General features: G+C 56.5%; 2 protein-coding genes across 2 annotated transcripts; one reads left to right on the top strand and one right to left on the bottom strand.

Annotated features, from left to right (window-relative positions):
* Positions 1-489: 489 nt before the first annotated feature.
* LOC149916068 (uncharacterized) lies at positions 490-4,889 on the bottom strand. The gene is made up of 3 exons (XM_090149600.1): positions 3,717-4,889; positions 2,739-3,161; positions 490-899 (listed from the first exon to the last, which is right to left on the bottom strand). The coding sequence occupies exons 1-3, from the start codon at positions 4,051-4,053 to the stop codon at positions 490-492; spliced, it is 1,170 nt and encodes a 389-aa protein (XP_090005726.1). The 5' UTR covers positions 4,054-4,889.
* An 18-nt stretch (positions 4,890-4,907) lies between these two features.
* LOC149916067 (uncharacterized) lies at positions 4,908-11,014 on the top strand. The gene is made up of 3 exons (XM_090149617.1): positions 4,908-6,689; positions 7,245-7,667; positions 9,507-11,014. The coding sequence occupies exons 1-3, from the start codon at positions 6,353-6,355 to the stop codon at positions 9,914-9,916; spliced, it is 1,170 nt and encodes a 389-aa protein (XP_090005743.1). The 5' UTR covers positions 4,908-6,352; the 3' UTR covers positions 9,917-11,014.
* The last annotated feature ends 35 nt before the right edge of the window (positions 11,015-11,049 follow it).

Below are 11,049 nucleotides of genomic sequence, written 5' to 3'. Positions count from 1 at the left end.
TTAAACAACTAAGAGCTTATGTTTCTGTGCTATCTCGGTGCCTGCCTGTCACGTCCCAACTCCTCACGGAGTGAGACAGTCCGGCCTTGTGTAGAGGCCCTGGCTTCTCTGATGTTTGCTACATCTGTTTTTCTCTTGCTGGCAGTTTCTTATCTAACAGAACAACTCTACAGTATGTTTTCTAATCCCTAACATGCTATACTCGCATTGTTTGGACCATTTAACAACTATTCAGTTTTGCAAGAAAGAATTAATCACATAATTCAGTAATAATGTTTTAAAACATACCGCTAACATATACAGAATTTTACTTCTTAGATCACTATTTCTAAGGATAAGTTACAGAATACAAATGCATGATGTTCTACTTCTTCAAACCAGTTGCTCTTTGTAATGTCAAATGCAGAAACAACATTCCATTCCTACACAAGCGTCAGTTATTTTATGCAAAATCTTGTTCAGGAGCAATAAGGAGATGTTCAAATTGCTTCAACTCCACGAACCGATCCGAGCACAACAGAAGAACACGGACCCGGTTCTTCCATCCGAAAGGACGGCACTCGTGCCGCCCTGCAGACGCGGGTCAGTGCAGCACGTGTCAGCGCGACAGCTGCTGTGCATCACTGCCCGAATCGCCGCAGCGCTGCTGGCAGTTACTGGCAGACACAAGCCGTTCCACTCCTCAGTACCAGCACAGACTTTATCGTAACGTGACCGTGCACATAACAGACGGCGGTGAGAGCCAATGAGAGGGCCGGATGGGGCAGGGCTGGCCAATAGGAGAGCCGGAGGGGTGGGGTGTGCGGGCCGCGATGCCGGGTTGGAGCCGGGGCCCGCCTGGTACCGCGGTGCCGCCCGGTGAGCGCAGCTCCTCGAGGCCCGTGCACTCGCACGCATCCCTGTGTGCGTGTAAATGTGAGCAGTACCACGCGGCCGCATGCAAAGACCTCAGTGCACACGGCCGTGTTCAGGGCTACCCGTGTAAAGCTCACAGAGTGACGTCAGGCTGCAGCTCAGCAGCTGTCACCTACATCAATGCTCTCAGCTCCCTGGGGTCACCCGAGCTGAGAACTGACACTGCCCTGATGGTGCAGCCTCCCAAAACCCTGGATTGCAACCGCTCTTCCTCTCCTAACCCCAGAGCTGTGCAGTCACCACCGTCTGTGACACCAAAATGCATCCTCAGACACACTGTGGATCTTGCCCCTCAGTCCCCAGCCCTCAGAATGCCTTGCATGCTGACCTCTACCTCTGTGTGCTCCAGCACCCAATAGAAGAGACTCCAGGACTAAACACTGCTCACCTCTGCATGTCTCCAGGTCAGGACAACCCTATTGAGCCAGCTTTTCAATTAACTTGGCCCTTCGCACATCCTTCTGCCACCAACCACCCCAAGGCTATCCCTCTCCTTGCCCTTGTTGGAAATATACGAATAATTTATCAGGACAGTATCTCTGATAAAGCAGATTTTATTTGCAATTGCAATGGCGGGCTTCTTGCAAGCAGGAGAGTGCCCAGAAAAACAGCGTTACATCCTTTATGCCCTATTATTCAATGCTTATCTCTTTCTCCCCTGGTTCCTCATTGGCTGAGTACTTCAGGTTCACAATTTTCCTAATGCTCAACTAAACATATGGATACTGGATAAACATAAATTGCTGCTAGCTAAGCATATATCGCTAATTAGTTAACTTCTCACACTTGCTCACTCAACACTTGGTCACTGTTTCTGCACATCTGCTCGTCCTTGCATAGAGATAAGCTTGGAAGGAGGACAGGGGGGAGTATCTTGATGCCTGCCTGTTGCATCCCAACCTACCCACAGAGCAAGGCAAGCCAGTCTTGTGTGGAGGCCCTGCCTGCTTTGATGTTTGTTAAGTTTGTTTTTCTTTTGCTGAGGGTCTCTTATCCAAACAGAACAGCCCTACAATATGCTTTCTAGTCCATAATACTATATCTATACTATTTGGAACATTTAAAAACTATTGCAGTTTTGCAAGCAAAAATTAAACACACAATTCAGCAATTATATTTCCAAAGCATGTTACTAACAATACGGTATTTCTACTTTTTTACATCAGCTATTTCTAAGGACAAGTTGCAAAATACAAATACATTGTGCTCTACTTCTTCAGATCAATTCCCCCTTTTTCACATCTAATGCAGAAACAACATTCCATTCCTACACACCCACAAACACACAGCTACCCCAGCTCTGTACCCTGTTCCTGCAGCAGGACAAGTCTTCAAACCCCGCAGCTGCTCCGAGGCTTCAGGAGCTCGGCATGTGCCCGGTGCCCAGAGACACCGCCCAGCTCCGGGGAGCTGCAGCCCCGCACCCCTGCAGTGAGCCGAGTAACCACGGCTCCGAGAGCTGCTGCCACCTACAGCTGCTGCCACGGCACGGCCACGGTGTCTCGAAGCTGGGCCGCCACCTGCTCCCTGCTCCCTGCCCGGTGGGTGTGCTTCCTTCGTGCGACTGAAGCAAACCGCAGCGAGTCCAATCTGTTTAACTCCAAAAAGAGCAATTCCAATATCCCTCCAAAGCCACAGGAGAGCTTTGATCCCGCTGGGGGACAGGGCAAGGGCTTTTGCCCTGGGCCAGCTGCTAAATCATAGGTATTATTTCACATCCTTATTACTGTTTCGCGTTGAGGACCAGCGGAGCTCCCAGCGCCAGCATCCATACATGCATCCACCCATCCCTTTATAAAAAGAAAACGAATCACAGCACTCACCGGGCACCTCCGGAGGCTGGGACCAGGACGGGAGCGTCGGTGCCGGGGCCGCTCTCCCGGGACACCCAGGGACAGCCGGAGCCCAACGTCGGACACGGCCCCTCGCAGGGAGAGAGCAGCGCGGCGGCAGCGAGGACCGGGGCTGCAGCTCCGCGCTTTCCGTGCCTTCGCGGAGGCTCCCAGAGCTCAGCCTAATATTACACAGTGGGCAGATATCGCGGCGGACGGGCCGGAGAAGTGCAAGCGGGGCGCGGCGGGGGGGAGCGCTGCCATCCCCGGCACCGACCGAAGACGAGCGGGGGCACAAAGTCAACCCCGCACACGTCGTGCGGAGCGGGATCCTCGCTACGAGGAGAGGGGAGAAACAAAACGGCACACTGCCAACATACGCGAAGAGCGGATCGGCTGCGGGATGCGAAAGCCCTGGGAAAGGAGAGAAGCGGGAGAAAGGGGAGAACGCAGGGAGCGATGGGGAAAGGGGCGACCGGGGCAGGGGCGCGCAGCACCCCTCCCGCCGGGGCTGCCCCGCTCGGCGCAGTGGGGAAGGGAACCCGGGGGGACGGCGGAGCGGAGCGGCTCTTCGTCTGCCGCTGCCGGGGACGGGAAGAAGCGCGGCGCGCAGCGCGGGACGGGCTGAGCCGCTCCGCCGCTCCCGGCTCCGCCGCCGTTACGTAAAGCCCCGAGAGGCGCCCGGCGACGGGCACGGCGCGCCGTCGCTCTCCCGAACGCCGCCAAATCTCCGCACCGCGGCACCCCGCAACTTCCTCGCGGCTCCCCGCAGCTCCGGAGCCGCCCTCCCCTCGCGCCACCGCGGCTCCCGCTCCAACTTCCCGGCCCGCCCAGCCGCGCACCCACCCGCCGCATCGCACTGCCGCCGCGCGGCCCAATGGGGCGGCCGCAGGGAGCGGAGCGGAGCGCCGAGCTCCAGCGGCGTCGGCCGGAGGAGCGGCGGGAGGTGGGCCCACCCCCCCGTCCTACCTCTGCTGAGAGGGGGAGGGAAAAAGCACAGCAGAAGGGGCCGCGCCGGCTTCGGAAAGTCCGCGTGGGACCGCGCGTGCGTCCGCCGTGCTGGCAGGAAGCGGCTCGTCGGGGGCGGGTGTGTGGGGCGCGCGTGGCTGCGTGCCGAGAGCAAACTTTCCCCGCACGGACGCCTCCGAGTGCTGGAGGGGCGCCTCCTGGGGGTGAGGGCGGCGCAAAGGCACCGACGTCGCCTCACGCGGTGCGAGGCCCCGAAGTCAGAGCGGAAAGCGGCGGAGCGCCGCGGGGCTGCGGCGCGCTGAGAGCCCGGCGCGGCGGGAGGGCCCGCGCAGCGCATCTCGCTGGGAGCGGAGCGCTGCGGGGATCTGCCCGGCACCGCTGCCCTCCCGGCCCCCCAGCGCTCGCGGTGCGATGTGACACTGAGCAACGGTGACAGCCGGCGGCTGGTGGGTGCGTGTCGAGCACCGCTCCTGCGCTTTTAGGACCTTGCCGTCCCCCAGACTCGCACGTTCCTGCCTGGAACATCTCTCTCCCCCCGCCTCCCTCCCTAAATACATCCCCCTTATGGCACAGCTGTCGCTTTTACTAATTGTTTGTGGGATTCAATTTTTTCCCGAAGTCTTATTTCCCCTGAGAAGATGAATTAGAAACGATTATGAATTATAAACGGTTTCCAAGACGAATTAATAAAAACAGAAGCACTAATTGGGCAATACATTTCAATACATGTGCCTGTCCAGCCCCGTATTTCTCTGAGAGCAGCCAGCTTCTCTATTCCCCAGAAAAGCAGCAGGGTGGTAGGCAAAGAACGGGATGGGGAAACTTCAGCACGTGCACAAAGGTGTGGTGGGAGGGCAGAGCTCACTGCTGCCCACGCTGTTCTCAGCTCTGGGGGCAGGCGGGCACCTCGCTCCTTCATGCCCACAGAACACCCTTGAGCCCTAACCCAATTAGTGCCCAGCTAATTGCCTCTGTGTCAGGCAGCTGTTGAGGGACAAAGCACGGCTTTCCCTCGCTCCTGCCCCAGTGCTTTGCCGGTGAGCACTCACGCAGGATGCTGCCTTTAGACAGTATTGTATTTTCTACCTATTATTTTTGAAATTTCACGTGTATAGCCTAATTTTAAGCAGTTATTAAATAACTGTATTAAAGGCCGCAGTATTAAATAAGCAGTTATTGCGAGCACAGAGACCCACCATCAAGATAACAAACACGGAAGGGTTGAGGAGGGAGAGAAGGATAAGTGAGAGGTCTGGCTGAGCAGACATTGTGTGTGGATGCTGCATTAGACTCTGGTGCAAAGAAACACCTACACACCTGCCTTTCTGTACAAGGACAAGGAAAAATATTGCTGCATCTTATATGGAGGTGAGGAGCAGGGAGACCCAGGAGAGAGCTGTGGGATGTGGGTGAGGCCCTTGGAAAGGCAGGGTGCCCGAGGGGTCAGTAAATGCAGGGGCACTAAAGGTGCCTAAATTGGAGAGGACCTCACAGCCCCACGCCGGGTCTTCTTAAGGTGAGAGCACTTCAATGTTTTTGTTATGAGTGAGACACAAACCGCACTGAAAATCAAGCATGGCCTAAAAGGCTTTCCTGAGCTGAGCCCTTAGTTCCAGAAAATACGGTTATGAATTTATTCGGTTATGAATTTATACGGTTATTGTATTTTCTACCTATTATTTTTGAAATTTCACGTGTATAGCCTAATTTTTAAAACAGCCTAAGAGGCTGGACTCATTCAGGTTCCCATAACACACTTCATGTTCTAGGGGAATTTTTCTTCCCCCCCCCAAGCAATAACTGCTTATTTAATACTGCGGCCTTTAATACAGTTATTTAATAACTGCTTAAAATTAGGCTATACACGTGAAATTTCAAAAATAATAGGTAGAAAATACAATACTGTCTAAAGGCAGCATCCTGCGTGAGTGCTCACCGGCAAAGCACTGGGGCAGGAGCGAGGGAAAGCCGTGCTTTGTCCCTCAACAGCTGCCTGACACAGAGGCAATTAGCTGGGCACTAATTGGGTTAGGGCTCAAGGGTGTTCTGTGGGCATGAAGGAGCGAGGTGCCCGCCTGCCCCCAGAGCTGAGAACAGCGTGGGCAGCAGTGAGCTCTGCCCTCCCACCACACCTTTGTGCACGTGCTGAAGTTTCCCCATCCCGTTCTTTGCCTACCACCCTGCTGCTTTTCTGGGGAATAGAGAAGCTGGCTGCTCTCAGAGAAATACGGGGCTGGACAGGCACATGTATTGAAATGTATTGCCCAATTAGTGCTTCTGTTTTTATTAATTCGTCTTGGAAACCGTTTATAATTCATAATCGTTTCTAATTCATCTTCTCAGGGGAAATAAGACTTCGGGAAAAAATTGAATCCCACAAACAATTAGTAAAAGCGACAGCTGTGCCATAAGGGGGATGTATTTAGGGAGGGAGGCGGGGGGAGAGAGATGTTCCAGGCAGGAACGTGCGAGTCTGGGGGACGGCAAGGTCCTAAAAGCGCAGGAGCGGTGCTCGACACGCACCCACCAGCCGCCGGCTGTCACCGTTGCTCAGTGTCACATCGCACCGCGAGCGCTGGGGGGCCGGGAGGGCAGCGGTGCCGGGCAGATCCCCGCAGCGCTCCGCTCCCAGCGAGATGCGCTGCGCGGGCCCTCCCGCCGCGCCGGGCTCTCAGCGCGCCGCAGCCCCGCGGCGCTCCGCCGCTTTCCGCTCTGACTTCGGGGCCTCGCACCGCGTGAGGCGACGTCGGTGCCTTTGCGCCGCCCTCACCCCCAGGAGGCGCCCCTCCAGCACTCGGAGGCGTCCGTGCGGGGAAAGTTTGCTCTCGGCACGCAGCCACGCGCGCCCCACACACCCGCCCCCGACGAGCCGCTTCCTGCCAGCACGGCGGACGCACGCGCGGTCCCACGCGGACTTTCCGAAGCCGGCGCGGCCCCTTCTGCTGTGCTTTTTCCCTCCCCCTCTCAGCAGAGGTAGGACGGGGGGGTGGGCCCACCTCCCGCCGCTCCTCCGGCCGACGCCGCTGGAGCTCGGCGCTCCGCTCCGCTCCCTGCGGCCGCCCCATTGGGCCGCGCGGCGGCAGCGCGATGCGGCGGGTGGGTGCGCGGCTGGGCGGGCCGGGAAGTTGGAGCGGGAGCCGCGGTGGCGCGAGGGGAGGGCGGCTCCGGAGCTGCGGGGAGCCGCGAGGAAGTTGCGGGGTGCCGCGGTGTGGAGATTTGGCGGCGTTCGGGAGAGCGACGGCGCGCCGTGCCCGTCGCCGGGCGCCTCTCAGGGCTTTACGTAACGGCGGCGGAGCCGGGAGCGGCGGAGCGGCTCAGCCCGTCCCGCGCTGCGCGCCGCGCTTCTTCCCGTCCCCGGCAGTGGCAGACGAAGAGCCGCTCCGCTCCGCCGTCCCCCCGGGTTCCCTTCCCCACTGCGCCGAGCGGGGCAGCCCCGGCGGGAGGGGTGCTGCGCGCCCCTGCCCCGGTCGCCCCTTTCCCCATCGCTCCCTGCGTTCTCCCCTTTCTCCCGCTTCTCTCCTTTCCCAGGGCTTTCGCATCCCGCAGCCGATCCGCTCTTCGCGTATGTTGGCAGTGTGCCGTTTTGTTTCTCCCCTCTCCTCGTAGCGAGGATCCCGCTCCGCACGACGTGTGCGGGGTTGACTTTGTGCCCCCGCTCGTCTTCGGTCGGTGCCGGGGATGGCAGCGCTCCCCCCCGCCGCGCCCCGCTTGCACTTCTCCGGCCCGTCCGCCGCGATATCTGCCCACTGTGTAATATTAGGCTGAGCTCTGGGAGCCTCCGCGAAGGCACGGAAAGCGCGGAGCTGCAGCCCCGGTCCTCGCTGCCGCCGCGCTGCTCTCTCCCTGCGAGGGGCCGTGTCCGACGTTGGGCTCCGGCTGTCCCTGGGTGTCCCGGGAGAGCGGCCCCGGCACCGACGCTCCCGTCCTGGTCCCAGCCTCCGGAGGTGCCCGGTGAGTGCTGTGATTCGTTTTCTTTTTATAAAGGGATGGGTGGATGCATGTATGGATGCTGGCGCTGGGAGCTCCGCTGGTCCTCAACGCGAAACAGTAATAAGGATGTGAAATAATACCTATGATTTAGCAGCTGGCCCAGGGCAAAAGCCCTTGCCCTGTCCCCCAGCGGGATCAAAGCTCTCCTGTGGCTTTGGAGGGATATTGGAATTGCTCTTTTTGGAGTTAAACAGATTGGACTCGCTGCGGTTTGCTTCAGTCGCACGAAGGAAGCACACCCACCGGGCAGGGAGCAGGGAGCAGGTGGCGGCCCAGCTTCGAGACACCGTGGCTGTGCCGTGGCAGCAGCTGTAGGTGGCAGCAGCTCTCGGAGCCGTGGTTACTCGGCTCACTGCAGGGGTGCGGGGCTGCAGCTCCCCGGAGCTGGGCGGTGTCTCTGGGCACCGGGCACATGCCGAGCTCCTGAAGCCTCGGAGCAGCTGCGGGGTTTGAAGACTTGTCCTGCTGCAGGAACAGGGTACAGAGCTGGGGTAGCTGTGTGTTTGTGGGTGTGTAGGAATGGAATGTTGTTTCTGCATTAGATGTGAAAAAGGGGGAATTGATCTGAAGAAGTAGAGCACAATGTATTTGTATTTTGCAACTTGTCCTTAGAAATAGCTGATGTAAAAAAGTAGAAATACCGTATTGTTAGTAACATGCTTTGGAAATATAATTGCTGAATTGTGTGTTTAATTTTTGCTTGCAAAACTGCAATAGTTTTTAAATGTTCCAAATAGTATAGATATAGTATTATGGACTAGAAAGCATATTGTAGGGCTGTTCTGTTTGGATAAGAGACCCTCAGCAAAAGAAAAACAAACTTAACAAACATCAAAGCAGGCAGGGCCTCCACACAAGACTGGCTTGCCTTGCTCTGTGGGTAGGTTGGGATGCAACAGGCAGGCATCAAGATACTCCCCCCTGTCCTCCTTCCAAGCTTATCTCTATGCAAGGACGAGCAGATGTGCAGAAACAGTGACCAAGTGTTGAGTGAGCAAGTGTGAGAAGTTAACTAATTAGCGATATATGCTTAGCTAGCAGCAATTTATGTTTATCCAGTATCCATATGTTTAGTTGAGCATTAGGAAAATTGTGAACCTGAAGTACTCAGCCAATGAGGAACCAGGGGAGAAAGAGATAAGCATTGAATAATAGGGCATAAAGGATGTAACGCTGTTTTTCTGGGCACTCTCCTGCTTGCAAGAAGCCCGCCATTGCAATTGCAAATAAAATCTGCTTTATCAGAGATACTGTCCTGATAAATTATTCGTATATTTCCAACAAGGGCAAGGAGAGGGATAGCCTTGGGGTGGTTGGTGGCAGAAGGATGTGCGAAGGGCCAAGTTAATTGAAAAGCTGGCTCAATAGGGTTGTCCTGACCTGGAGACATGCAGAGGTGAGCAGTGTTTAGTCCTGGAGTCTCTTCTATTGGGTGCTGGAGCACACAGAGGTAGAGGTCAGCATGCAAGGCATTCTGAGGGCTGGGGACTGAGGGGCAAGATCCACAGTGTGTCTGAGGATGCATTTTGGTGTCACAGACGGTGGTGACTGCACAGCTCTGGGGTTAGGAGAGGAAGAGCGGTTGCAATCCAGGGTTTTGGGAGGCTGCACCATCAGGGCAGTGTCAGTTCTCAGCTCGGGTGACCCCAGGGAGCTGAGAGCATTGATGTAGGTGACAGCTGCTGAGCTGCAGCCTGACGTCACTCTGTGAGCTTTACACGGGTAGCCCTGAACACGGCCGTGTGCACTGAGGTCTTTGCATGCGGCCGCGTGGTACTGCTCACATTTACACGCACACAGGGATGCGTGCGAGTGCACGGGCCTCGAGGAGCTGCGCTCACCGGGCGGCACCGCGGTACCAGGCGGGCCCCGGCTCCAACCCGGCATCGCGGCCCGCACACCCCACCCCTCCGGCTCTCCTATTGGCCAGCCCTGCCCCATCCGGCCCTCTCATTGGCTCTCACCGCCGTCTGTTATGTGCACGGTCACGTTACGATAAAGTCTGTGCTGGTACTGAGGAGTGGAACGGCTTGTGTCTGCCGGTAACTGCCAGCAGCGCTGCGGCGATTCGGGCAGTGATGCACAGCAGCTGTCGCGCTGACACGTGCTGCACTGACCCGCGTCTGCAGGGCGGCACGAGTGCCGTCCGTTCGGATGGAAGAACCGGGTCCGTGTTCTTCTGTTGTGCTCGGATCGGTTCGTGGAGTTGAAGCAATTTGAACATCTCCTTATTGCTCCTGAACAAGATTTTGCATAAAATAACTGACGCTTGTGTAGGAATGGAATGTTGTTTCTGCATTTGACATTACAAAGAGCAACTGGTTTGAAGAAGTAGAACATCATGCATTTGTATTCTGTAACTTATCCTTAGAAATAGTGATCTAAGAAGTAAAATTCTGTATATGTTAGCGGTATGTTTTAAAACATTATTACTGAATTATGTGATTAATTCTTTCTTGCAAAACTGAATAGTTGTTAAATGGTCCAAACAATGCGAGTATAGCATGTTAGGGATTAGAAAACATACTGTAGAGTTGTTCTGTTAGATAAGAAACTGCCAGCAAGAGAAAAACAGATGTAGCAAACATCAGAGAAGCCAGGGCCTCTACACAAGGCCGGACTGTCTCACTCCGTGAGGAGTTGGGACGTGACAGGCAGGCACCGAGATAGCACAGAAACATAAGCTCTTAGTTGTTTAATTACCCCTAGCATTTGTGCCCTTTACACTGGTCACTGTTCTGGTCATCCCTCTGTCCTCGCACAGAGATAAGCTGGGAAGGAGGACAGAGGGGAGTGTCTTGGAGCCCGCCTGCGGCACCCTGAGGTTCCCACAGAGTGGGACAGCTCTGCTTCGTGCAAAGGCCCTGGCTCCTTGAAAGCGTGTTCAATGTGTTTCACTTCTGCTGGCCTAACGAACCACCTCACAGCGGGTTTCCCGGTTCAGAACACTACACCCACATCGCTTAGGACATCTAGAGCCTACCGCAGCTTTGTGAGAAAGGATTTCTCACGTAACTCGGTAACTGCGTTTCTAAAACACGTTACTAATGTGCGCACGGAACTTCTACTTTTCACATCAGCTGTTTCTAAGGATGCGCCACAGCGCGCTTCTTCAGATCAACCGCCCTTTCCAATACCCGACGCAGAAACGACGCTTCCGCTCTCCGCGGCGCGTCGCTACGGGTGAGGAGAGCGGCTCGGTACGCCTCACCGCGCCGAGCTCCGTAAGACGCGCGAGGGCAGGCCGGCCGAGGACGGGACCGGCGGCGCGCGCAGCCCCTCGCGGCGCCCGGCAGCCCGCGCCGAGCGGCCCGACGTCCCGCGGCTCAAAGCGCCGCCGCGC

Source organism: Phasianus colchicus, chromosome 13 (assembly GCF_987193195.1).
Source record: "Phasianus colchicus chromosome 13, bPhaCol1.hap1.1, whole genome shotgun sequence".
NCBI classification, from domain to species: Eukaryota; Metazoa; Chordata; class Aves; order Galliformes; family Phasianidae; genus Phasianus; species Phasianus colchicus.
This window is presented reverse-complemented; position numbering and strand designations above follow the sequence as displayed.

Coding starts and splice junctions, on each gene's coding strand:
- LOC149916068 (XM_090149600.1), bottom strand. CDS start 4,053: ATGCGCTGCGCGGGCCCTCCCGCCGCGCCGGGCTCTCAGCGCGCCGCA. Junction 3,162..3,716: donor CCCTCCCCCTCTCAGCAGAG/GTAGGACGGGGG, acceptor CTCCTTTCCCAG/GGCTTTCGCATCCCGCAGCC. Junction 900..2,738: donor CCAGCCTCCGGAGGTGCCCG/GTGAGTGCTGTG, acceptor ACACGCACACAG/GGATGCGTGCGAGTGCACGG.
- LOC149916067 (XM_090149617.1), top strand. CDS start 6,353: ATGCGCTGCGCGGGCCCTCCCGCCGCGCCGGGCTCTCAGCGCGCCGCA. Junction 6,690..7,244: donor CCCTCCCCCTCTCAGCAGAG/GTAGGACGGGGG, acceptor CTCCTTTCCCAG/GGCTTTCGCATCCCGCAGCC. Junction 7,668..9,506: donor CCAGCCTCCGGAGGTGCCCG/GTGAGTGCTGTG, acceptor ACACGCACACAG/GGATGCGTGCGAGTGCACGG.